The sequence below is a fragment of the Doryrhamphus excisus genome, chromosome 4 (assembly GCF_030265055.1).
Source record: "Doryrhamphus excisus isolate RoL2022-K1 chromosome 4, RoL_Dexc_1.0, whole genome shotgun sequence".
Lineage (NCBI taxonomy): Eukaryota > Metazoa > Chordata > Actinopteri > Syngnathiformes > Syngnathidae > Doryrhamphus > Doryrhamphus excisus.
In genome coordinates this window covers 10,505,498-10,532,488 of record NC_080469.1, presented here as the reverse complement: position 1 = coordinate 10,532,488, position 26,991 = coordinate 10,505,498, and the positions used below count along the sequence as shown (strand labels likewise).

Sequence of the window (26,991 nt, the reverse complement as noted above, 5' to 3'; positions counted from 1 at the left end):
CCACATTAAAGTTCCAGATAGCGAGGAAGGTCAAGATACTCCAGGATTGGCCGGCCAGTCACCAGACATGAACATAACTGAGCATGAAGGTGGAGGCTTCGAAGATGAAACCATAGAATTTTGATTTCTACCATACATTAATTTGATATGTGACTTTATAGACTTTATATAGAATTTTGACTCAATGAAGGATACAAAACTTTATTTTTCTATATAATAAGCATCATCTAGAGGTTTTTGTGGTTCATATGAGCTATTTCTGAATCCAAATGAGCAACTTAATAGTGAAGTTATCACTTATTATTCCTCCATCTTGCTTAAGTGACAACATCACATGTAAGGTCAACAAATCTCGTAAGAGTTGTGTTTTGCTTTTAGGTGTTTTTCTGATGGTTATGTTATGCAAATTATTTTTTGCATACTTGAGTTTTCCATGTCCATACTTTTCCAGACCTGGAGCCTATCCCAGCTGTCTTTGGGTGAGAGGCGGGGTACAACTGGACTGGACTGGTCGCCTGCCAATCACAGGGCACATATAGACAAACAACCATTCAAACTCAAATTCATACCTATGGACAATTTGGAGTCGCCAATTAACCTAGCATGTTTTTGGAATGAAGAACATGCAAACTCCACACAGAGATTCCCAAACAGAGAGTCAAACCCAGGTCTTCCTGATCTATGACTGTGTGGCCAGTGTGCTAAACAGTAACCAGTAGGCTATAAAGTCAAATTCCATACTTTTTTCATACTTGCATAGGATCCCTGTTTAAATATTATTAAAATTATCTTTCATCCAGGTCATTGTATTCTAAGGGCATTGAATCAATCGCAACTGGAATATTCAGGTTGTCTTGTTGTTTGTTGTCATCTGAGCAATCTGACTAGATAGGACAGCTGTAGTCTGAGAGAGAGTCATTTGAAACCATTCCTGTCTGGACCTGCCTCCTCCTTTAGAAGATAAACAGATTGGCGCTTGGACCAAGTTCTCAGACTAGAGCTGTCCTATCTAGTCTGACTGGTGTGTGTCCCACCTAGAATGACCTGTTGAAAGCTGCTCGGCTACATGAACTTCATGTGACCTTCTCTAAACTTTTGAAAACACATGTCTAATGATAATGTTTAATTAATAATTAACAGTTTTCATAAGAAATACGTGATTCATTAATCGACAAATTCCTGTTTCAATTAAGGACAACTGTTTGTTTGTCTCAATACCTTTGTTCCGTACAGTATACCACTAAACTAAAGCTAGAGAAGAACTTGTTTGGCGTGTCTGATGTTTATCTAACCACTGTTTTCATTTTGTGGCAAATGTCACTGAAAACATTGATTTATTTTCAGTCTACAATCACTCATGTGATTCATTGATACTGAAGGATATACAACAATATTCAGTTGCCTAAAATCCTATTTAACATAATTCAAATTCTTAAAGAGACTCGGACTATGTGCAAGTTGGGCTTCAGGGAGACAAGAGTGGGGAAGTAAAAATTAAACAAAATTTAAAAAGTGTGAAAAAATGAAAACTGTTGACAGGGATGCCCCCTGGGGAGATGGGGCCCCCTGAGGAAAATCTGAAAACAGATTTATGTCCTCCTCGGGCTCCTGTCAGTCATGGGCCCATAGAGCTGTCATGACTTTCCTCCTCCTTATTGAGTATATATCTATTGATCTCTATCGAGCATATTTAAGAGACCAAGGCGGGGCAGAGCTTAGCACAGATTTGACGGAGAGATTTAAATACATAAATGTAGGTGAGAGGAAGTGGGAGTTTCTTTTTGACTGCAAGGCTTTAAAAATCTCTGCCCCAGGAACGATAGTCAGCAAACCAATGAAGTTGTTGACCATTTGAACATATGCCGGGATCACTTTGTACAAAGGTAAGAGAAGGAATATCATCAAATCAATGTCAAATTCATACATTCATGCATTTATTATGTATTTTCAGAAGTTTGCATTTAATTCATCTCAGTCTACACTATATTAGAATAGATCCAGTATTGATTATAGTGATTACTGCAGAACAGTGAAAAGCTGTATATCAATGTTTAGCCATTTAGGGTTTTTTTTTTTTCAAGTCTGCTTTTCGAGATATAATAATGCTTCATTTTGATCATCAGGAAAGTATTACAAAATGTAATTGTCGTTTTGGTCACTCTCACATAGCTACAAATTCAATCCATTCATTGCAATTACCATATTTTCCAGCATATAAGTTACATAGCATAAGATAAGATATGCTTTTATTTGTCCCATGAGGGGGTGTGTCAGATTTCATATATATATATAACGTATATAAAATGTAACATAAACACTGCCTTTATATATTTTAGCCATTAGTGGTGTTTAATTATTGACAGGAATGTGCAACACCAGGTCAAGGCCTGCAAGATGTTTTCTTTTAATTCACCATTCTTTCCTTTTAATTATACTAATTATGCCTGGGTGTGCTAGTGGTTAGTGTGCAGGCCACACAGCTAGGAGAGTTTGATTTTCGGGCATCTCTGTGTGGAGTTTGCATGTTCTCCCCGTGCATGCGTGGGTTTTCTCCGGGTACTCCGGTTTCCTCCCACATTCCAAAAACATGCTAGGTTAATTGGTGACTCCAAATTGTCCATAGGTATGAATGTGAGTGTGAATGGTTGTTTGTCTATATGTGCCCTGTGATTGGCTGGCGACGAGTCCAGGGTATACGCTGCATCTCGCTGAAAGACAGCTGGGATAGGCTCCAGCACGCCTCCGACATTCGTGAGGATAAGCGGTAGAAAATGAATGAATGAATGAATGATTAATTATGCCATACACACGTATGATTTTTAGTCAATTTTAATTCATTTGTGAATATGAAAATGACATTTTGGTGTTAAAGTACTTCTGTTTGATATGTTTCTACACACTGGGATGCATCCAGGTAGGGCTTGGCGATTTGGGCGAAAATCGAAATTTAACCTCGATTTTGGTTTATGTACGATGATACCACTCTGAACTATTTATTCTGTAAATATTTGTATCATTTTAAAACAAACAACATGAATTTAGGGTTATTTTGGGGAAAAAATGAACTGAAAACACACAACTAGAATTAAAATATTTTGTGAAAAATAAATCAAAAACTTCAATTTCCCTAAAAAAGCTGAAAAAACTGATTATTTTGCATGCAAAATAATTATATATCCTCATACTGAATAAAAATTATTTGAAGCAAAACAAACATTGCCATGTCAGAATAGAGAAGAATGAATCTATTGTAAAAAAAAAAAAAAGTACTTACACTGACTGTACATACTTACACACAAAAACTTTTAGTTTTAAATTAACAGGTATCTTAACTTGAGTGAAAAAAAACTACTACCTGACAGTTATGTTGAAGTTATGTTGTTTTACAAAGTCACAGTTTGCCATCGTGTAAAAATAAAAAATGCAGTTTCTCTTGTATCCTCTGCTGCAGTCGAGTGAGTGTGGGGCCAAAAAAAGGGAGCAAAAAAAGCTAATGAATCAGTTACATATTCACACAACTACTGACCTGTGAAGAAGACAAAAAGTCACAAAGTTGAGAATCCGCAGGGGTGGGCACAAAAATAACTGACTCTGCAGTTTTCCATCGCTTAGAAGCTCTAAATGTCAGTGAACTTTGTATTCACAAGTCTCATTTTAGGGGTTATGTGCATAAGAAATCACAAATAGGATTTGAACAAAAAATCATACCCTGCGGTGTGAATGCAGCCCTGCCACTACAATATAATTATCCATTGGAATGTGGGAGGAAGCTGGAGTACCCGGAGAAAACCCACGCATGGGGAGAACATGCAAACTCCACACAGAAATGCCAGAGCAGGGGAACCGAACCCGGGTGTGCTAGCTGTGTGGCCTGTGCGCTGACAACTCATCCACTGTGCAGCCCACAATACAATGAAACATATTAAATTAATACTTATCTGAGCATAACAATTAAAATTGAGCATTTTTATCTTTGTGACATTTTAAAACTTGCATTGGATATTTGTGTAGGTACACGTTTGTGTTTGTAGTTCTTAAATGAAGGTACAGTTACAGTTATCCAATGCATGTGATTTATTCTGCATTCTGCAAGAGGTTGATGAAAGTGTCCTCATCAGCCAACCACATCCACTGTGTGCAACTCCTCACTCTTGACAATAAAGTGGAATTCACTTCCTAATTGATTCATCAGGAATCACAACCCCTAATGGCGCAATCAGACCTGAAGGTTGAGAACACCGACAAGGACGCAGAGGCCGTCGTACAGACCGTCCAAACCACCAGGTTGCAAAGAACCAAAGCCTGCTTCCTAAAGGGGGTCTCCTACTTTGCTGGAGACATGCCAGTTTTTGCCAAATGGATGGAAAGTAAGTTTACCCTAATAGCTGACACTTCCAAAACAAATATATATGACATGTTCTCAGAATAAAAACCCGACAGGGAGCCAAAATGTAAACTTCAGGTACATATTCAAAATATGCTGATTTTTTGCAGTGTTTGATCACTGTCATATGACAAAGAAAGAAAAAAAAAGCTAACTGTACAAAGTTAAGTTAATGACAAATAGTGGCAAAACTTTGCACTCGGAAATATACATCAGCGACAACGACTGTGAGTGTGTAAAATTGTATTCACGTGGAGTAATATGGCCCCATAACTACAGTAATACCTCGATTCTCACTTTGCAGCTTGCATGTATTACTAGCAAAAACAGAAAGCATTTAAATGGCTTCCATTGCAAATTATCGAGCGTGAAGGCGGAAAACATAAGCGGTCCCTCTGCCCCACTGTGTTGTACATCCTGACTGGCTGTAGACCCTTGTCAATCAATCTCCTTTGTGCCACCCTGCTGTAACAGCTTCCAGTCTTAGTATGTGTGCAAGTTTCTCCCAGACAAAACCCACAATTTTGACGAAACGTTCTGCACCCCAAAGGCAGCACAAAAAGTTGGACTTCTGGACATGCTGAAGGAATGTAGAAGTTAAGCGGCTGTAGGACGCCATTATGGAATAAATGACTCTTCGGGGAGGAGGAGTAAAACGACGAGGAAAAAAGCACCACCGCAACATGTTTTAACAAGGATACAAAACGCTTCAGCAGGGCAGCGCCAGTACAAAGACGCACGGTCAGAGGAATTAATCATTTCTTGTGTTGGCTACTTTGCGAATTTCACTTATTGTGGGCTATTTTGGGAATCCATCCCCCGCGGTAAACAATTAACCCTAACCCTAAGCAAAAAACTGTATTTCATAATAAATCACCTTATATGCTAATGCGAAAGCTTAAAAATTCTTGCAAAATCTTTTTCAGCTTCATTCAAGCAGAAAAGATAACAAGTCTTTTGGTATTTAGGTTACTACTTAGGTACCGTGCGTCAGCTACCATGGACTTTAGGGGTGTCCTGGCTGGTCCATAAGTATAAGAGACTGTTATAAGAAAGCTAAGACATTATTCTGATTATTACAAGCCATTGTTTTGAGTGTGCTGCATGTAGTCTCATACATACATGCATATATACTGTACATCATATCGTCATGTAACATATTGAGAATTATTTTTTCTTTATGTGACATTTACAGGCCTGAGTCAAAAGGTCAGGTCATTTATTTAATTTATGTTCCTTAATTAATACTCCTCATTGAATTCCGTGTATAAAAGGAATTCCACATCAAGTAAGCTGGGACTTGATGTGTTCCACTGAGCCTGAGAACATTTCAATGGCATTTCAAGACTGTAAGGAAGCTTTAAGATAACATCAACACATTCTCTTCTTTATGGTCTTCCCAGAACAGTGTTTCTTGCTCCAAATACTGGACTGGGTTCTGCGTGGAGCTGCCCAGGTTATGTTTGTTAACAATCCACTGAGTGGCCTGATTATCTTTGCTGGCCTCATCCTACAGAACTACTGGTGGGCACTCAACGGCTTTGTGGGCACTCTCTTTGCCACCATCTCAGCCCTCATTCTGCAACAGAGCAGGTTGGAGCTCTCAATACTCGAAATGACACTTAGGGCTCTATTTTCGCCGCGCCAAGGCTGCGCCAACAGGGGGTTGCCAGTGCACTTTGAAATTTACGTGAGCAGCGCAGTCCAGCGCAGTCCAGCACAGTGCCGTGCACCCACGCCTCCATCACTCCCACTAGTGCAAGTGGGATGAGAGAAGGCGGGAGAGGGTTTAACACAGGAGAGTGTAATCAACCAAATAAACATTGCTTTTAAATGTGCACATTAAACATTAAAGTCACATTAAACACAGCAGCAGGCTAATCCAGGCATCGTGCTTGTGAGCCAGCTGCTGTCTGTCATCGACTAATAGGAGAACCTTTGATGGTAAATTCTCGGGATCCCCTCCTTGCATGTATTCCATCTTTTCAGATCACGTTAAGAATAGAAATTGGCATCGGCTCTACACTAGGCTAAGGGAGAGAAAGGCCACCCTAAATAAATAGCTTGTCGTTTTAGAAGAGAAAAGTGACACATGACAGCTCCACTCATCTCTCCCCTCTGTGGCGTCATCTGTGTCAAGTCACTGTTAGGAGAAAAAAGTGCATGACGTGTGTACACCCACTTAACATGCTTAAAACCGGCCCTGATAAAGATTAAAACTGAGAAATATGTTATAGATATTGCAGATATGGTGGGACAATTCATCCAAAAATCTACATTCTGGTTCGACGGTTACATTGAATAATGGTTTCTGGTTGCATTGAAATGTGCCTGACACTCTGAAAAAACCTGCTTCTGAGAATTTGGTGATGTGTGCGCACTGTGCGCCTGTCAGCCAATCTACCACTGCGCTGCGTGCGCTTCGCCTGGACCAAAAATAGACCAGGTAGGAGCTGGCAATCTTTCTATTTTGTCACAAAATTGTAATTTCGCCAAACTGAAAGTCTTCCAAATTGGCTGTTGTGTGCTGGACCAAATTATTACTGAATGGCGTTGTGTGCCACACTCCGCCACTCCGCGACACCTTGTGCTACGCCACGAAATTAGAGCCCGTAGATGTAAACTCCTTAACTTGACAAAACTTGTAAACTTTTAGACTGTATGGCACAAGTAATAATTTCATGTATTATTCATCCCTTTAGGGGTGCAGTAGCTGCAGGACTGTATGGATACAACGGTATCTTGGTGGGCTTGTTGATGGCTGTCTTCTCCAATGCAGGAAATTGGTACTGGTGGCTCCTGCTGCCCAACATCTTCATGTCCATGATGTGGTAAGCTGTTAGATTAAAAGTGGAGTGGAATGGAAGATACCTGTTTTTTCAACTTTTGCTGACAATGGCGTAAAATGGTCAGTACTGCAAAAGCATGCATCTTAAAATGTACCGGTACATTTTTGTAACTTCCAAGGGTGTTAAAAACGGTCCTAGCATGCTTGGATTAGAAGTGTGTGACTTTCAATCAGTCATTGAATCTAAATGGGATTTATTGAAAAAATGTACTACTGACAGAAATGTATAAGCTTTACTATAGTACTCTAGTAAACCTAGGTCTAAAATGTAGGACTGACCCAGTAGACTTGTTAAGTCTATTAGATTGGCTACGCTTAGGAGGTACAACTGATAAGGGAATAGTGGTCTGGCAACATTTCCTATGTAAACACTTGTCTGATACTCCTTCATCACACACTTTGTCAGCCTCTCTCTCTTTTGTTATCACTTTTGACTTGAGTCAAATTAGCCATTTTGGTATCCTCATCACTCGATCACTTTGAAAACACACTGGTGATTGTGGGAACTTGACGGTCCGAGCAATCCGAAGTCTACACTTCATCAGAGTATCATAGATCGCTGCATAAGATTTCAAAATATCATAATAGCTTCAACCTCACTCGTCCACCATGGGAAATGTAGTTTTTACCCATAAATAAGCCACATTACTGTGGCTCAGTGACCTCTGACCTCACAATGGATACACACTCCAAAATCTATCTGGAAATTTTCCCATAAGACTGCAATATTTACATACAGATGGGTATTGACATTCACATGCATTTCTTTCAGCCCAATTGTGTCCAGCGCTTTAGCATCCATTAACAGTCGCTGGGATCTCCCAGTGTTCACGCTGCCCTTCAACATCCTGGTGTGCCTCCACATGGTGGCCACAGGTCACTACAATCACCATTTCCCCCAAGTCCTCATCCAACCCCGTTCAGAGCTGCCCAACATCACCTGGGCGGACATTGACGTTGCTAAGGTCAGTCTTCATATTGCAGTGAGCTGGTGGTTTTAATACAGTATAATAGTGTTAAAGGGAACCTATTATGCTCATTTTCGGCTCTTTGTATTGAGTTGTGGACTCCTAGAGAGCAGCTACACATGATAACCCACATGGAAAGCTTTCTAGATCTCCCAGAACCTGCATCTATTCCAGCTGTATTTCCTTGTACTTCCTAAACTGTAGGAAGTACAAGGAAATACAGCTAATTTAGTCCACCCACAACCACAGGTTACACTCTCAAGCTCTCCCGAGGACTTCAGCACTACTGCCGAACCCTGCAGCGGTGGGCAGTCTACAGCTTGTGCGCACTGTCAGCACACTGTGACATCACAAACAGCCAGTGTTAGAAAACACTTTTTCAGGGCTCACTTCCAAATGAGCACACATCATTATCTGAAACTTTGGCATCGTTTAACACGAGAATACAACATTCTAACAACATTTATAGGTCAGAAAAGTGGAAAAGCATAATAGGTCCCCTTTGACCTTACTCCCTTCAGTGTCAGAACATCAGAAAACCCCCCCACGTGGAACTTAAAGTCTCACAGGGTAATCGTTTTTGGATGTGTCCTCAGTTGTTCATGTCCGTACCTGTCGGGATAGGCCAGGTCTACGGCTGTGACAACCCCTGGACAGGAGGCATCTTCATCATCTCCCTCTTTATCTCCTCCCCCATCACATGCGCTCACGCTGTGCTAGGTTCCACAATCGGCATGCTTTCAGGTGGGTCATTCTTCATTTGCTTCCTTATACTATTACTATTAAGTCAGAACAAGAACACAAGTTTATTTGCAACCCAAGTTAGTATTGTTGTCCATATCTGTTTTGTAGGACTCGCTTTGGCAGCTCCCTTTGGTGACATTTATTTTGGCCTATGGGGATACAACTGTGTGCTGGCATGCATTGCCATCGGCGGAATGTTTTATGCTCTCACTTGGCAGGTGCACTTGCTTGCAATTACGTGTGGTGAGTGAGCATTTTTTGAGTAAAAAGCACAGCAAACTCACGCCACATTGGTTCCTGGCAACACTTTTCTACCCTGCAGGGTTTTTCTGTGCATACCTGGGCTCTGCCATTGCCAACATCATGTCTGCGGTACGTTTTATTCACCATACAGCAGTACTTTACAAGCCCTTTGAAAATGAAATGGAACTAAATATGGAACTATATTTGTGTTTGCAGTTTGGTCTGCCAGCTTGCACGTGGCCCTTCTGTCTCTCTGCACTCACTTTTCTCCTCATCACCACGGAGACCAATAAGATCTTTAAGCTGCCGCTGGCCAAAGTCACGTATCCTGAGAAAAATCTCTGTTTCTTCTGGAAGATGAAGAAACAAAAGAAGAAGGAGAAGATGGAGGAAGAAAGGAAAACGAAAGAGGAGCAGAAGACAATTGAAGATGAGGCGATATTCAAAGAGAAAGAACAGCTTAGGCTTGAGCTTATAACATTGCAAGAGGCCCAAAAGACACAAATGGACACAATCGAAGCACAGAGCGAGCAATGGGACACTAGTGAAGAACAAAACACACAAAACTACCAGACAGAAGAAATTCTCACACATTATGTTTAAAATGATAAATCGTTTTGCAGAGAGAAACAAAGAAATTATAAGAGTATGAAAACATTCTCTTTCATTGTTTTTCAGTACAGTCATCCCTCATTTATCACTGTTAGTTGCAGACACGAATGAGATAGTGAATTTAGGATTCAGTATTAATAAATGGACCGTTTTCATAGTTAGAACATAGAAAACCAGTCCAGGGTGTGCCCCGCCTCTCGCCCAAAGTCAGCTTGGATAGGCTCCAGCATACCCGCCACCCTAGTGAGGATAAGCGGCATAGAAAATGGATGAATGGAACATAGAAAACCTGTTTGTCACCTTCTAAATGCATTTTTAACATTAGAAGAGCCCCAAAATAACAACCTTTTACAATTATAGGGCTTTAATATAATCAGATGTAATGGGACAATTAACACAAAATGTACATGTTGGTTCAGACAGTTAGATTAAATAGAGGTTGCTGTCATTGTTTTTTCCACTGAAATGTGCGCGACACTCTAAAAAACCTGCGTGTGAGGTTTTCGTGACGTGTGTGCACTATGCGCCTGTCAGCCAATTTACCACTGCGCAGGCTGAGGTTTTCCTGTGGAATAAATTAAGATAGACCATTTTTACAGGAAGCCTGAAATCAAAAGTAATACCGCTGAATAGGTGCAGGTTCTGAAATATCTAGAGAGCTTTTTGTGTGGGTTATCGTGTGTAGCTGCTCTATAGGAGTCCACAACTCAATAATAAAGGGCAGAAAAATTAGCATAATAGGTCCCCTTTAATCACACTGAAAATTCGAGACACATACAAAAAATGGCAATATTTTTTTTTTCCAAATGTTTCACTTAAAACTTATTTACTCAAAAGTGCAAATCAAGCATTTATATTAAAAAAGTAAATAAACTGGAAGATAATTCAATATGTAAATTGGTTGAATGACCCCTAAATGAAGAACATCTACATATCAGAAACAGCAACAGTCCAGATCCACTGTAACTGGAGAATACCCAGAGGCATATAATATGCTTATCTACAACCATGCACTTGTAGTTACAATGGAGTCTTTGAGCATTCATTGTATTATACAACCAATTATGTTGATTTTAAAGTGAGGTGCATCAAATTCAATTACGGCTTTAGGGAAATGTTGACGTTTTACTGCATTTGATGTCATGACATATTAATGTTGTATTCATGTAATGTGTTTTTGTGATTGGCGGCAGAGCACGCCTAACGGTAAGACTGTAGAACTGCCGTTGTTTAGAACTGCAGAATTTCATTCTACTACTTAAAATTTGTAATAAATTATTTCTCTGAGAAATTGAGAAGATTGTGGTTTTCTACTTTGAGTTTAGTGTGATACGGTTGAGTGGAAATAGGGTTTTACAAAACAATATACAAATGCACACCATAAAAAGAAAACTTTATTTAACATTTGTTCACACACAGCCTCACCCCCAAAATGAAATACAGAAATAATTTAATTAATCCAAGTGCAAAAAAAGGACATCATTATTGATCGCTCGTTGCACATGTTCCTCAGTGATTTATTTGCTGATAAATCGCTGGACAAGAGCCTTTGATAATCAAAGCTCCTACAATAAAAATTATGCACTTTGGCAGCTTTTTGCTAAATGCTTCCGAAACACATTTTCACATCTGTGAGCATTCATCACCCGAACCTCCTCCATGATTCTGTGACAACGTCTAATGAAATGCAGTATCATGGAGGAGGCATAGACTAGAGGAGTGCTAACACTTACCTTCTACAACCCTGGAGTTAACAACAGGCTGACAAGCACTTTGTTCATCAAACCACACTTTGGAGATGACCTCATCACACCTGTCTAATGATCTGATTGGAGGATTCTGCACAATTTTGCAAGATGTCTGTAAAAAAAGAGGTTGCTGTTGCTTTATTAATAGTACATTTGGTACATTTTAATAATAAATAAAACGTTGGATGTACTTACAATGAACAACATGGTTGTTACTTTGTCTAAAGGGTATTTAAAGTCAAAGGACTCAGGACCAGTTTAGGTAAGGGAACCAGTGAGAGACAACACTGTACGCCCTGAGCCACCCAGATTTAATCATCACAAAAAACCTCTTACAACAAACACGATTTGTGTTTGCGTAATGTCAACAAAGCATCATTTTGCATTTCGGCACGTTGGGTGAAAGGTCTGCTCAGGTCATCAGAGACAATCAGATGATGTGCTGATGTATTGAGTCCCATGACTTGATGTGTATCTTCAGCATAGCTGCACTTTGTCAGAGCTTCAGAAAGGTTACGCCTCGTGTAATGTAATCTCCTGTCTCAGTCCACACCGTTTCAATGAGTGTTTACATTATCGCTGGCGACTACAAACATGCACAAAAGGTGCAGATTGAACCGGAAACGCTGTGCTTTTAAATGGGAATCTGGAACATACATGGTAACTCCTGAAATGTGACAAGATGTTAAATGTGTATGGTCAAAATTAATCTCCGTACATGTCACTGAACACATTTGGGAACCAACAAAATGGGGTGGGGGTGGGCTGGGGGTCCAGTAAAGATAATAAATAGTTAGACAGCTCTTTACTCTGGAGCTGGAGTAACTTTAAACCTTTGTATCAAGATGAGGTCAGATTCTCCATATAAACATTCTTAGCCCTTAAACAATTCCTCAGCAAGCGACCTCCCAGCGGTGGTATGCATCAAAGAAACACAGTAAAAAGTGTCTGTGCAAGAGCCTTGATCATATTCTTGTAATAAATGCCCTCTTTACATTTTATGTACACAAGCGAAGGCTAAAATCAGGTTTTGTCACGTAAAAATAGCATGTCCAAACTGCTGTTTGACCCAAATAGCTTTACATTGAATCAACTGTTTTGCCAGCACATGTCCAAAACTGAATTTAGTGATCGCTACTCTTAAGATATATCAAACTGGGATTTTGGAGAGAAATGGAAAGAATGAAGTCAATGTGTATCCGGTGTGCTGCCCGCTTCAGTTCAAGACACGTTGGTTGCTTGAAAGCAGCACAGTGGTATACTGCCCCATCTACTGTACACAGTGAGAAGGGCTTCTTATGCACAATCAGCCAAGGTCCGTATTAGTAATGAAACAGATGCTCCAGCTTTCATTAATATACAGAATGCATAATTACAAGCTGACCTTGATGCTGTGCAGATTTGACCAAGAGGAAACTTCGGAAATTTAGGTAGCAAGCCCATGAGGAATCCCTGACAGCAGAGTCAATATATTAAAGCAAAGATGTAGTCCAGGCATTATGGGCAGGAAATAAATACTGTAATGTTGTCATTGTTCATATTACATTTCGGAGCAGAGCTTGACCAGCTCATGCAATGGCTGGGAAAAAGGCTGACGGAGGCAAGTGTCTGTAAAGCAAAATGGACAGCATGATTGTCTGTTGTAAGGTTTGGTCGACAGCTTCAAGTGTGAGGAGTGTTTAGACCTGACATCACACTGTCAGATACAATCAGAGCCATCCTGAGCTAGCTAACATCTCACAGGAGCAATACATGAGAGGATCACTCCGTCAGCTTGAGCACTGACTTGTACTCAGGCCTGCTTCAACAGAGCTAGGAGACAATAGTGCAAACAGTTGCCTTGACAATGTACCCTCGTGGGTCATGTTAACTGATATCGGAGGCAAGGGTGGAGAGAAAATTGAAAAGTGTGCCTGCATTACAGCCATTTGTGGAACGAAGGAAGGTTTCTCTCCATCCAGCGTTGGTTTAGTCGTATGGTATCCAAAGCTTCCTGTACACTTCGCAACTGAGAGCCGCGTTCCTTCAGACTGGACAAGAAACTCTGCACCTGCACAACACACACATACAACATAATATAACACGACACCCACTGAAACCTACATATATATTGTTTAAATATAAGCACAGCTACCTGATTAAGATGTGACTGTGTGGAGAACTGAGAAGTGGCAGACTTGATTATTCTTTGGATGGCAAAGGAACCTACTGGAAACCTACAAGCAAAAATACTGATTAACTTGTGTTCATCTTAATGTGCAAACAAAGCTCCACTTCAGTCTACACACTTTTCTATGAGCCTGTTCCAGTTCTCCTGAATGAAATCCCAAGCAAACAAGTTGCCAGGAAAGCTTCTGCAGACAGTGCTGATGACTAAAGGAAGCTCCTGTGTTGGGATGACATTGCCGTGTAATCCTGCACTGAGAAGCCTGAAAACAAAAAGAGTACAAAGAATGTCAAATGTATTTTAGTAAGGAAAAACTAAAAATAAAAATAGGGGGAAAATACAGTAGTCTACTTGTGCAGCATGAGAAAAAGTTAGATGTGTTCAATGACTATCGAACAAAGGAACCAGTCTTGGCCCTCATTAAACATGCAAAACCTGTGGGATTTCAAAATATAGATATTTTTGGAGTAAAATAATCCCATTAGATACAATTTGATGTAGTTATTTAAAATTTTTAAAAATAATTATTATTTTTAAGTGGGGTTTTTTACCATTGCACCTAAATGTTTCCCATGGTCCGGTAGTTGGGGACCCCTGCCTTAACGCATCTTGGGGACATGCACACATTGATACTAAATCTTCAACAAACTGTAATGCATGTGCTTATGATGAAGGAAGATGTAGTAATCCATGCAATTCAAACTGCATATGGAAGATATTTTTATGACACTTGTTTTGTTTACACAGACATGGGGCAAACAGCGCTTTTTTTTGAAGGACGGTCAAAGAAGTCTGTTCGTGTGTGAGGAATGTGTATTTACGGCTAAGACGAGCAATGTTCATAAATAAATTTGCTTCTTGTGGTGGCTTGGGGTTGTTGCGCTGTGGTGGCTGCTGCGGGGACCGGGCTGTGTGTTGGGAGGGGACCTGATCCTGCTCGTGGGTACGGGGGCCTGGGTGGCGTGTGGGGATGGGGAGCATGCTCCTCGGGGTGGGGCCTGCTGGGGGGGCGGTGCTCTTTCGGGCGTTTGGGTGTCTGCTGCCACTGGTCCTATGCTCTGCCGCATCGCTGTCCCTGTCTTTGCCCATCCCCAGTCTTGCCTTAGGGCTCGTCGGGGATGGTTCTCCGGTACGTGGGCGGAGCGCTGCTGGTTCTGGGGGCGGGGGGGGGCTGGCCCTCCCGGTGGATGGTGGGGTCCTTCGGGGGCCTTGCGCTGGTCTTAACTCCTCGGCTCTGGTGCGTGGCCTCCCCGTGACTTGGAGCTATGGCTCTCCCTCACGGGGGTGAGCTGCCCGGTGGATGTCGGCCGGCGCAGTGGAGCGCCTCACCACTCGCCTGCTCGCCCCCTCCGCTTGCTCATGTGCGGGCCTCCTCCCCTCGCCCGCTCCTTTGTCTGCCACACTGCAGTAGCCCTGATGCCGTGGTCGAGGGGAGTCTGGGGGTGCTATGCCTTGGCGGTCCGTACCTCCCTGGGCTCGGGGCCTGGTTGTGGGTCTGGGACCTCTGGGTCCCCCACCCTGTGATGCCCCGGACGCCCCACCCGGGGACGTCCACAGCATGTGTGTGTATTGAGTGGATGGGGTGTGCATGTGTCTGAGTTTATTTTATGTATTTATTGTTTTAAATACTTAGATAATTAATGATTAGTTTTATTATAATTATATATATATGTATATATATATGTATATGTGTGGATGTGTATGTGGGTATATGGCCATGTAGATATACGGGGGGGGGCTCTGCGGGGGTCTGGCGTAGGGTGTTCCATCTCAACCGCCCGGTCCTCCATGGGGCAGTGTGCCCGGGCCTCTTCTGTCCTGGCCGGGGCGGTCCTATGTCGGTGGTCGGGCCTGGGGTTACCTGGGGCGGGCCGGGTTCTGCTTCCTGGGGGTGTGTGGGGGGCGGGAGGCGGTGCCTCCGGCCGTGGACGGGCTCCCTTCCGGCCGGCAGGGGCGCCCCTGTGCCCACGGGTGTGTGGCCTTCGATGCCCTTCTGCCCTAGTAGGGTATGGTCTCCCGCTGGTCTCGGGGGTGCGGCTCTCCTCCGGCCTGCTGGCGCCCTGTTGCCGGTTGGGATTGCTCCTCCATGGCCTCTTGCTGGTCTCTTCGGGGAGTTGCTTCGGGGGCGGGTCTTGGGGAGTCGGCCCTGGCTTTGCCCACACCCACGGGGCCGGAGGATCTCTTGGCGGTGGGGGCTTGACCTGGCTGCGCGGGGCGGGGTTTGCTGGGTGGTAGAAGGCAGTCTCTCTCCTTTTGTCATTCTCAGTGACAATTACACATTCACACACTCGCATTCACATACACAACACACCTCCATATGGGCACTCACCATATGGTGGATATGGGTGCTTCTCTATACAATCTACTCTCTTATCTACTCTCTTAATCTACTCTCTTATCCCTGATGTTTATATAGTATTGGTATGCTATTATTACAGTAATAATGATGTCAAGCAATGAGATTTTAATTACTGTAACTGTATGGTTGCAATTGTGTTTACTATCATGGGTCATGTCCTCATTGTTACTATTGCTATTGGTAAGTTGGACTGTTTCATTCCACTGATATCATCTCCAGTGTGACCCTTAGCCATCATTGACATTTAACTGTTCTGTTTGTCACTGTTGTTGTTTTGGGAATTCTTGTTGCTGCTGTTTTTGTCTCTCCCTCTACTGCCCCCCCCCGACCCCACCTTTCTCTTCTCTCTTCTTCTTTTCTGTTCTTCTTCTTGCTCCGGTCCGGTCGTCCCAAATGGCATAACAAAGACATCAAATAACGGCAAATAAAATTTCATGGTACAGGGAAGTTGTAGCCAACACCTTTCCTGACACAGAGCAAATCTGTCTAGCATGTAAGGGCATTTAGATCAACAATACTATCTGCCCCAATGGCTGGACGGGACAAAAAATAAATAAATAAATAAATAAATTTGCTTCTTGTATTTTTTCCACCTAGAAACTGTACGTTGTCGCCAGGCACTGTAAACTTTCCTTACATTAAAGCCGTAAAATACAACGTGTTGAAAATATACCCATCAAGCCCCAGTCACGCACACACAACCACCAATTACCTCTTCCAACAATTTATTCTTAGATCTTTTTAATCCAAATTGTATAGAAATTCTAGCAGCTTCAGAATTCTGGTAGACCGAGTGTTAAACATCTCATTAGCATTAGCATTAGCATTAGCATTAGCATTAGTATGTAATGTTCCAAACTTACCATATGATACTGCCTGTGTCCTGAGTGGAAGCTAATCCCTGTAGGATCTTTTGCTTCTCTGAGTCATAGGTGGCATACTGATACATGTTGAGCAGTGTTCCCCAGTCATCAATGGACCGAGCCGCCACACTGAATACAACTTGCTGCAGATCTCCTGGGATCCTAACAACAACAAAAACAAAAACATATTTAAGGTTTTGGTTTGTTTCCCAATATCAGGCATCCATTCAACCAACCATCTTCCTCTGTCCATAGTTAAACAGCATTTTTATTTTAAAAGAGTCATTCTGATAACCCCAATCTAAAAACCAAAGTTTTGTAAGTGCCTTTATACTCACTGGGTGGTTCCATTGGAGTCGACATACTGCTTAAACAAGGTTTTGGCTTGCTGCGTGCATTTTTCTTCATCCAGATAGCAAGCGGTCTCCAGAAGGGCTGAACGCAACTCCTGCTTGGACACACTCTCCTCCTTGGTCCATGTTTGGTTCTCCATCAGCGCACCAAATTGTTTCAGAATGTACAACTGCAAATATTCCAGTTCAAGTTATGAAAGGTTATTTGAACTGGTTAAGATCCTCAATAAACCAGATGTTCACATATAGTATAGTATAAGCAACAAGAAAGTGTCTTAATTTTACTTTTTGTTAGGCCAGTATATTATCACATTCAAACAACAGAGTGCATTTCTATTGTATGTGTGTGTGTGTGTGTGCACCTTCATGCGTGTGACAAGGCCTTGTTCGTATCGCTTGTAGAGTAGATGATAAATGTTGTTGAGCTGCAGCAAGGCCTCTCTCACAGGAGACGTCTCAGTTTCATTGGGCATGTAGTTTAGGAGGCTGAGGACTTGACGGAAGGACACACGTCCCAGTCTGTTAAAGAGACAAGACAGTTAAGAGGTTAGTAGGAGTAGGAGTAGGAGTGAAAAATGAGCAGACCTACTTGGAGAGAGAGAAGATGTTGTGTATCAGCGAGGCACGGTCCTCCTGTGTGAGAACTTTGACGTTGTTAGATAGAGCGTCTCTCAGAGAACCCCAACCATCATCACCATAGTCGACAATATAGAAGCCTGTATTCTTGTAGTTCAGCTTCAGCCACTTCACACTTTCTGGCACCTTAAAAGTCCCTGAGAAAAAAAAAAACAGTTCTAGCCTGGATTAGCATTGATCATGTACACATACATCCCAACTTAATGGAGTGGATCGAAAAGTTTTGATTCACCTGACTTGGTACTCAGAGTGAACAACTGTGCACACTCCGGAGACAAGCTACAGCTGTCATTCACATACGTCACTGGAACAGTCCACATGCTAGATAGGAGTGCAAATGTAAAATTAGTTTGACCTTCTATAACTAGTACTGCAAATGGGAGGAAGAAGAAGAGGAGAAGGATGCACGCCACCTGGAGGAGTGTAAGGTGTCGTCCGACTTGAGCAGGAAGTGCTCCTGTGTTAATGTCACCTGATCCCCCTTGCGGGACACGGTAACCAATGGGAAGCCTTTCTGGTATGTCCATGACCCCATCATCTCTGACACATTGGGATGCTGATTTGGGACTTCAACCTAAGTAAAGAAATGAAAATAATACATGTCATTTCAGATTCATGCTTCATCTGGAACATTTTTTGGAATAAATACCAAGCACCTACCTCTGTAAGACTGTTCCAGAGGTCACCGGTGTCTGTGTTTAATCCACTGAACTGTTTCAGATACTGAATGATACCTTTTCTGAACTGCTGATCACCTGGCAAGGAGGCGTTCAACATCAGAAGAATGGAAGCCCCCTGGAAGATCAAGACAGGACATATCGTCAAAGCTGCAGGTTAAAAGCAAGAAGGTATTTAGTAGATGGGGACCATAAATACATATAGTGCACCTTCTCATAGGAGACCGAGTCAAACATCTCTTCCACCTGCTCCGCTGTGTTTACTTCAGTAGACACGGCGTGGGAGGAGTTGAGTGCATCTTTGTCCATGGCACGGAACCTCATGGCTAAGAACAAGTTGCCCTGCAAACACACACTACATAAGCATGTAGCAAATATTTACTGTAGGTGTGTATGGATTGCACCGACAATGTCCAGCTGTGGCAGCACTTTCTGCAAAGACATGTACTGCATGTAGGTTGCAAAGCCTTCATTTAGCCAAAGGTCACTCCACCAGCTCATTGTAACCAAGTTTCCAAACCACTGGAACACAACAGAGCTCAATTATAAAACTCAAACATCATCACCTTTCGATACATGCAAATGAATGCTAATGCCAAATAAGTACCTGATGAGCCAGCTCATGAGCAATGACCGAAGCAACAACTTGTTTTTCCATAGGAGAGGATTGTCTCCCCACGAGCAGGGTCGTCTCTCTGAAGGTGATCAGGCCCCAGTTCTCCATAGCTCCAGCCAAAAAGTCTGGAATGCCTACCAAATCTGACAAAAAATTACAGGAGGATATGAGCACTTCATGATCAAGAAACACGAGCGGGGGAAATGTTTGTTTATCTACATATATTCACCTAGTTTCTGGAGAGGATATTTAATTTCAAAGAAGTCATTGTAAAACTCCAGTAGTTTGGATGCTGTGTCTAGAGCGTAGTCGGTGTGATCCCTCTTCTCTGGGACACTGTACACGGACACCTAAGACACACAATCATTTCACACATATCCATTATGCCAGTCTGACTGAAAGTCAAATGGAAAAGTATACAAGTCAAACCTACCACAATGTCAGAGATGTTTTTGCTGGTGGGGGTGAAGTTGCCAACGATGAATGCCACCAAGTAGGTGCTCATTTTGACATTGGTCTTTGCAAATTCGTCCTGCATAAAGCCATTGGGAAGCAACGTTGTCTTCACCTGAACACACAACAATAGGACAAAGTTAGCCCACTAAACAAACGTATTCTCAGACTGATGGGGTGTTCTATTAAATGTAAATAAAGACAGTAGTCCCTGGTTACATTGTGGTCTCTCCCTCTAAACTCTATCACGGTTTTTCCAACAATGAATTAATATGTGATAGTTGTTTTGTGGTTGACTATGGCCTATTATTAGTCAAAAATATTGAGGGACATTTAAATGTAATATTCTGGTCACTAGGCGTCAGTAATGTTACAAAGACGAGACTTGACATTGTATTATATTAACTTCACACTGCCTATCTTGTTTATAGACAAGACCACAAGGGGAATGTATGGAGCTGTGTTAGAGCGCCTCTCTTGTCTTATCACAGAGCTGCCAGGCACCAACAAGCCCTGTTCACGTCACAACATCTTGGGACAAAAAAAACTCAAGCTGCTACTATATCTTATAATAACTACCAAAACAGTACCTTGGGCATATTGGAGAGGGTCATGTATTCTGGTTTCCTGTTGATTTTAACCTTAAAAGTGGCTTTGAATAATGGCTCATCAAAGCAAGGGAAGGCCATCCGAGCATAGAGTGGCTCGAACTGGGTAGCAGCTAGAACCCTGGAGACAAAAAAATTATTCATATATAGTCAGAATAAAGTAAAAAACTTTTTTGATTGCATAACAGTAAAAACGGATAGCATGGTATACCTTTTGTTACCATCTTCATCTGTGTAAGAACTGTTGTAGAAACCACTGTAGGTGTGCGATAGATCAGCAGTGTAATCCAGAGTCAGCACACAGTTCTGTCCTGCTTTCAGTTCTTCAGAGAACTTAACAGCTATCTGCTGTCTGGGTTTATATTCGAGAATATTAACTTCACTGGCGTCCCCATCACCAAGCTGGAACAGAAGACGCTTAGGTTAACAAGTTGTACACAACACATGAAAATGTCTCAAGCTGCTACTATTGCTAGTTATTGTAACATTAATATTGTGTATCTTAAGAAAAGTATGTGCCTATGCCGATAAATGTCTTTCACATCTGATCACAAAAAACGATCCGTGTGCGGCAGCCAACCCTACATGTGTGTTGTGTCATGTAGCGTTGCAAACACCCGAATTGAGCAACTTCGTCCAGCATCGGTGAGATAATCAAAACTAGTCTTCAAAACCTCAAAAGGCAATCGATACATGACCAAACCTACCTTACCAAACCTATTGCCATTTCAATTTCCCTGCATCTTTGTTGACACTCTTTGCCAGTGGCAGCTAGCTAGCAAGCTCGCAAGCTACAGTTATCCGCCTAGCTTCTGGTCTTGGGACTCCAAATGCAACGTTTTACCACAGTAACATTTTGTTTTTTTTAAACAAGCAATGTGGTTAGATTGGAGCTCCTTTTTGTCCCATGGGAAAGCTATATTTGGATATCACGCTCATGGGGTATGTACTAAAAGATAAGAGTTGATATCATGTTAATGGGGTATGTACTAACTTTTTTAAGTGTCCTGAACAGTTTTGTCATTATACTAATTATGGCTTGCCGTCAAAACACTATTTGTGTGTCGTTTAATGAACACAGACAAATAGTTTGTTCAGACTGATGATAGCAATAGCCAAAGGAGTCTCCTATCTTGAGATTTTGAGTAGCTCACCAAAGGTTAAGCACTGCACCAAGTACTGTGCAAATTCCCCCCAGCCACACAAATGTTGCACTATTATTACTTGGTAAGAGAGATGAAAAAGAAAAATCTGGTGCAGTCTCACCTTGAAAGTAGCTTTGGTAATGTTGAGATTAGCACTGTGCAAGACAATGCGTTTGGTGTTGTGAAGTACTGACATGTTGATGACAGTGTGGCCAGTAAAAGCCATGTTGTTAAAGTCGGGGCTCAAGGTGAGGTCATAGCTGAGAGGACTTATGCTGCGAGGAAGGCGGAATTCTGCCCATGGGAAGAGTTCGTCATCAGTGCCATTAGACGTCTTGTTTTCGGGTTTTGGGCAACCCTTCTGCAAAAATAAATAAACAAAAAAAATCAATAATATAATAAAATACATCAAGAGAGCCAAATTAGTGACATTAGTGTGCAAAAAAAACTCACTACTTTTTTATTTACCTTAGTAAAGGTGCACCCAGGCAAAAAGTACAATACCATTGTCATGGAGGCCACTATTACCAGAAATAACACACACACAACTGTGGTGCGGGCTGAGGGAGGTGAACAAGATCTAGGAGAGAGGAGGAGCGTTAACCAGTACAGCTAAATATGACTATTATATGACTTATTTGGCCTGAACAGCAATTTGGCCAAAGCTTAACTTCTAATTGTGACAAATAAAGATATTTATCTTATTTAAAAATGTGTTCAATATATCACTCCTTTTTGAGCATATTACATTGTGCATGTGTAAACATATGATGTTTCTTATAGCTATGGTAAGCATGTTGGAAATTAATTATAACATTATAAATACAATTTCTACAGTAAAAAGTCGGGCAAAAGCCTGTTACCTTGGTGGGGCCTGTCTGGCGTAAGGGGAGGAGTTAGATCTCTGGGCAGAGCTGCGATTCATGAAAGACATGCCTAGTAGTCGAGCTGACGACTCACAGTCCTCCTCATCGTCATCCACATCATTCTCACCGAGCCCTCGCACCAGCAGGCGAGAGCTGCGAGGCTCATACACTACCTCATCTGGGTCAAGACTTGGAAATGTCTGCATACACAGTACAAAGGCCATTAATATACACTTAAAGAGGAATTCCACTTTTTTTTTTAATTTTGCCCATCTTTCACATTCCTAATGTGAAACATGAACACATATTTATTTCCTTTTTCTGTGCCTTATAACAAGAGAAAACTAATTTGAGCTATTTTACAATGAGAGATAAAAATATTTTTTTTTCACTGTAGCTTGGTTAAGAAACAAGTCAGTTATGTAAATGGAACAATGTTGCCGTTTTTTTTTTCTTTCTGTGAGGGCTTTAGCGTCAGAATAGGTATTGACATCCATTGCAAACAAGCTAATATCAACTCATTTTCTCACGCTATAATGCACAGAAAAGGGAAAGAAATATGTATTCATGTTTCATATAAGCATTGTGAACGATGGGCAAAATTCCCCAAAAGGTGCAGCTCCCCTTTAAAAACAATAGGCATGCCTGTATATTTTAATGAGATTCAATCAGGGCACTGTAACAAGAAATCTGCCTTTGGAATGATAATGTTTGGTGAGATTATAATTCCAATTGCAAGATTTTCGTTCACTGTAACTCAGATCCACAGATGACGGCAGTCATTCCCACCATCTATAGGGTACAGGATGTTTCACATTCCAATTTAAATGTAATCATACTATTAAGATTACTTTATACTAATGTTGCCCCTCTTATATAGCTAAATGAGGTAACCAAAATCCCAATGTTGCCCCTCTTATATAGCTAAATGAGGTAACCAAAATCCCATTAGAAAGCACAGGTGTAAGGAAGGAGTACGGAATATGTGCTTTAAACAATGACAAATACAGCAATTTTTAAAAAATAAGACTGTGCTAAGCATGTCCAACACACAGTAAGATGACTTGAGAGTACCGGATATGCTGTAGAGTCTTTGGCCAGATCCACAATGTCAGGCTCTTCTTCAAACATGCTATTCTCAATCATGTTCCTTGGCAGGCTGGCTCGCTCTACAGTAGTATGAAAGAAAGTATCATAAACAAAATTGTGTCTCACAAGAGGAAATTGAAAAAATGTTGATGAAAGATGAACTCTTTAGCATTTTCTATAAATGAAGTACTGCATAATTCCATTCTTGGTTTAATTTAATTTGGCATCAATGACTCTCAGGGAAACCCAACCAGCATAATCAGCTCAATGACTCTCTTCAAAGATTCTCTTGCAAAATAAATTACTGTATGTATGAAACTCAACAACCACAAAATTAGGTGTGCCTGCACCAGACAGTAATAATCACATTTGATTGACACAGCCGGCTGTGAGACATAAAAATATGTTTACTGTTGTATTTCTAGTTTACAGAGTGATATAATATGTACTGCATACACTTGGGAAACTTTTTGTTATTATTCCAGAGGCAACATTTTAGAAATGTCCTTGCACCACACCTTGTCTTTGTCTTTGATTGTTCAGATGCATCCAAAGTTGTGGACTGTGAGTGTATATTAAATGTATTACAGTATAAAGAACATGTGGCCAAATTGGATCTTTATGACTGACGCTTATAGCACATAAACAGTACAGTTGGAAACTTAAGAGCAAATGTTACAAACGATATTCAAAGAATCAGTGTCTCCATTTCCTGGTATCAAATCTCTTACAGCACTTCCTGGTTCTTTGACCTAGATAGGCTTGATAAACCTGGTGATGTAGTGACTTCAAAAGAAATATGTACATGATTTACAACCACAGTGCCCATATAAGCTAAAAGACAATGAACAGAAAGGTAAGAAAATGCCAACACAATGACAGTGTATTGTCTGCTCATGTCACATGCAACTACAGATTACACAAGCATGCATATCTGCAACCTGCACCGCATCTTGAGCAGCAGGACAAGAAATGCGCCTTGTCTTACAAAATACATCACATTCTCCACCAGAAAATGTCTTTCTCTGCTCATTCTTTAAACACTATATGGCGTGTTTGGCTTCTTAATTCAATAATAGTCCTTGTAGTAAAACACTGCCCTATGCTAGTAGCTCTATGTGTAAGATGCAAACAAGCAAGACTTCTGGCTGGATTTCACAGACCTGTAACTTCGTCTTTTAGAGGCTCATCTGTCCTTAATGCGTTACCTGTATTAATGGCACCAGTTTGATCTCATTGTCAGACACTTGTCCACAATCTCAAACAGTCATACCCAAACTCCACTATGACCAAGACCAAAGACCTGTCAAATTGCAATGTGATTTTTCTGGATTGTTTTCATTATACCCATGATAAAAATTGGAGACCTCTCTCATCGAACATGCACAATTGGTGGCTGAATAAATACTTCCTTGATGTGTATCCTCAAATCACATGACATAGAAGCACCAAAGGAAAACATCCATCCATCTTGTATGACAGCAAACTATAAATGTAAAAAGAGGTTTGCCTTGTTCATCTTACACATTCATACATTCTGACACAAAGGTGGTCACTGTCTGTCTCTCAGCTACACACTGGCTGCATAAAAGCCTATTAATAGGTAAGGACCTCAGTAGTAATTTATGTCCAGAGAAGGAGGCGATAAAAATACAACCCCAAATAAGGCGAACCATGTGGCAGGTTTGCTGAGGTGCTAAATAAAAGTCATGTGAAGTAAAGCAAGACAGCCAACAAAAAATATGCCTAATTGTCTTTCTTTGGCTTTATGGTTACCAGTCACTATTCAAGCAGTTTGGCAGGTGGCAGAAGTGCATTTGACAAGAGCTCGGCATGGATCTTTTGCATGTATTTACACACTCAACAGCAAAGAGGATGTGCAAGTGTAGCGAGCAGACGGTTACGCATTGTAGGGAAACTTTAATGCATGCACAGGCCCGTGCGTTTATGCAAACACAGATATTTTGTTCCAAATGTGAACATTGTAAATAGTTCATGGGTGTTATATTTGCAAATAAATGATTTGATGTAAATGAAACTTTTTTGTATTGTTTATGGTGTGGTACAGTAGTTTAGTTAATTGAGCTGTCCAACAAAAGGCCAAAAAAATGTCCAAGTGAAAGTTACGCTTGAAGCTGTTTTTCTCCCTTTTGTTAGGCACTGATATTTTCCTGAAACGTACATATTTTGTACTGCTGATTACTACAGAATGGAAAAAAAAAAAAAGAAACATTTTTTTCCGACAAAAGATGAAATTCTAATCTTACTTTTGGTAGCCTCCATGTTTATACAGCTATAGAAAATATATATTATATATATAATAATAATAATAATAATAAATATATATATATATATATATAAATATTCTGTGTGCCTTAAAGTGTCCGTCAAAATCGTCTAAAATGGCTTGTACTGAAGGGGATGAATTCAAAAGAACGACGGGGATTGAATGAGTTAACTCATTCGCTATAAAAGACGTATTTACACATTTTTCAACCCCAACTGCTCTGTCCAAAATATTTATTTTATAAGAACTCAGCCTGCATCTCTCCCATAGAAATATACTGCAGAGCAACCAGGAAATGAAAAGGCATCTCGCCATGTTACACGAAGGAGGTTACGCACTGCTATGTTGAATTGTCACATCATTACACAACATAAAATATATATAAGGACAGCTATAACAGAAACAGTAACCGTGTGCTCACTGCCCGCATACAACAAGAAAACTCTGTTTTTCTGTCACCTGATGTACACTATCTTAGTGTCTATTTGTTGCTAATTATATATTGGGTCAACAGTGGAGGTTACTGATGATGTATACTGTGTACGGCAAAGCTCAGTTAAGCACGACCTGCTCAACACGCCATGATTAAGCTGGGGGCGTGCAATGATATGTTAGCTTCTGAGAACCATTCAACTTTCAAATCAAGTGACCATCAAGTTTTAATTAGACTTGCAAAAAGTCAAAGTGACCCCTCACAAGCTGAAAGTCACTCAAGTGTTTATAAGCTAGCCTGCTGCTAGCATCTTGTCCACGTTACCCCAGTACTTCCTTACCTGAATTGTTACTGTCAAAGGGATCCATGGCAGGCTGCTCTAATTGGAATATCTCTCAGGAGGAAGCAGGATACCTGGAGTCGTTTCGAGACGATTGATAGTTTTAATGGCTGGCCACGCCACCACACTTGACTGCAGTCAGTCCTTACAACACCAAAGCCAGCTACGTAGTAGCTAGCTCGGAACTAGCCAACTGGGTAACTCGCGTCAGGACATTACTCGTCCTGCCTAATACCACAAATAGGGAAAATAAATCAGGCGTTGGTAGAAAAATAAGTCATATACTCTTAGCTTAGCAAATGTCACTCTTGCTTCCTCGCCGACGAGTTGTTGACAGCCGACCGTCAAAAGACAGCCCTCGCATCCTATTGGGTAAAAGCATCGTGGGCGGAGATAATGTGACGCAGAAGACATACGGAAGTAAAACTTGTGTTGAGTTTTTGCTGCATTCACCTACTCAACCAATTGTAACACAACCTTAAAAGAAACAAATGTCATAATTGTGTTGATATTTAAGCTGATACATTTACCTGTATTTAAGCACAGCACATC

The 26,991-nt window shown here is 41.2% G+C and overlaps 2 protein-coding genes across 6 annotated transcripts; one reads left to right on the top strand and one right to left on the bottom strand.

Annotated features, from left to right (window-relative positions):
- The first annotated feature begins 1,790 nt into the window (after positions 1 to 1,790).
- On the top strand, positions 1,791 to 11,097 carry slc14a2 (solute carrier family 14 member 2). 3 transcript variants are annotated; one of them, XM_058070840.1, is made up of 9 exons: positions 1,791 to 1,883; positions 4,193 to 4,367; positions 5,788 to 5,977; positions 7,087 to 7,215; positions 8,005 to 8,197; positions 8,797 to 8,944; positions 9,053 to 9,187; positions 9,267 to 9,316; positions 9,404 to 11,097. In XM_058070840.1, exons 1-9 carry the CDS (start codon positions 1,860 to 1,862, stop codon positions 9,788 to 9,790), a joined length of 1,431 nt encoding a protein of 476 aa, XP_057926823.1. In that variant the 5' UTR covers positions 1,791 to 1,859; the 3' UTR covers positions 9,791 to 11,097. The 3 variants fall into 3 exon arrangements, with proteins under 3 accessions (XP_057926823.1, XP_057926825.1, XP_057926824.1); XM_058070842.1 differs by lacking the exon at positions 1,791 to 1,883 and having other exon boundaries at positions 4,221 to 4,367; positions 5,901 to 5,977; XM_058070841.1 differs by lacking the exons at positions 1,791 to 1,883; positions 5,788 to 5,977 and having other exon boundaries at positions 4,237 to 4,367.
- Positions 11,098 to 11,175: 78 nt separating this feature from the next.
- lnpep (leucyl/cystinyl aminopeptidase) lies at positions 11,176 to 26,805 on the bottom strand. 3 transcript variants are annotated; one of them, XM_058070836.1, is made up of 22 exons: positions 26,440 to 26,805; positions 23,365 to 23,459; positions 22,288 to 22,490; positions 21,893 to 22,004; positions 21,546 to 21,785; positions 20,491 to 20,681; positions 20,262 to 20,400; positions 19,652 to 19,786; positions 19,448 to 19,568; positions 19,210 to 19,361; positions 19,011 to 19,124; positions 18,813 to 18,944; positions 18,586 to 18,720; positions 18,339 to 18,499; positions 18,158 to 18,246; positions 17,879 to 18,062; positions 17,652 to 17,808; positions 17,275 to 17,459; positions 16,937 to 17,098; positions 13,836 to 13,976; positions 13,682 to 13,763; positions 11,176 to 13,597 (listed from the first exon to the last, which is right to left on the bottom strand). In XM_058070836.1, exons 1-22 carry the CDS (start codon positions 26,465 to 26,467, stop codon positions 13,466 to 13,468), a joined length of 3,090 nt encoding a protein of 1,029 aa, XP_057926819.1. In that variant the 5' UTR covers positions 26,468 to 26,805; the 3' UTR covers positions 11,176 to 13,465. The 3 variants fall into 3 exon arrangements, with proteins under 3 accessions (XP_057926819.1, XP_057926821.1, XP_057926822.1); XM_058070838.1 differs by lacking the exon at positions 26,440 to 26,805 and adding an exon at positions 24,543 to 24,764; XM_058070839.1 differs by lacking the exon at positions 26,440 to 26,805 and adding an exon at positions 24,588 to 24,764.
- Positions 26,806 to 26,991: the final 186 nt, after the last annotated feature.

Excerpts from the sequence above, each read along its gene's own strand:
- lnpep (XM_058070836.1), bottom strand. The coding sequence starts at position 26,467 with ATGGATCCCTTTGACAGTAACAATTCAG. Across the intron at positions 19,362-19,447 it reads ATATCCTCTCCAGAAACTAG|ATTTGGTAGGCATTCCAGAC; the intron begins GTGAATATATGT and ends ATTTTTTGTCAG. Across the intron at positions 19,125-19,209 it reads CTCATGAGCTGGCTCATCAG|TGGTTTGGAAACTTGGTTAC; the intron begins GTACTTATTTGG and ends GTTGTGTTCCAG.
- slc14a2 (XM_058070840.1), top strand. The coding sequence starts at position 1,860 with ATGCCGGGATCACTTTGTACAAAG. Across the intron at positions 4,368-5,787 it reads TTTTGCCAAATGGATGGAAA|AACAGTGTTTCTTGCTCCAA; the intron begins GTAAGTTTACCC and ends TGGTCTTCCCAG. Across the intron at positions 8,198-8,796 it reads CGGACATTGACGTTGCTAAG|TTGTTCATGTCCGTACCTGT; the intron begins GTCAGTCTTCAT and ends ATGTGTCCTCAG.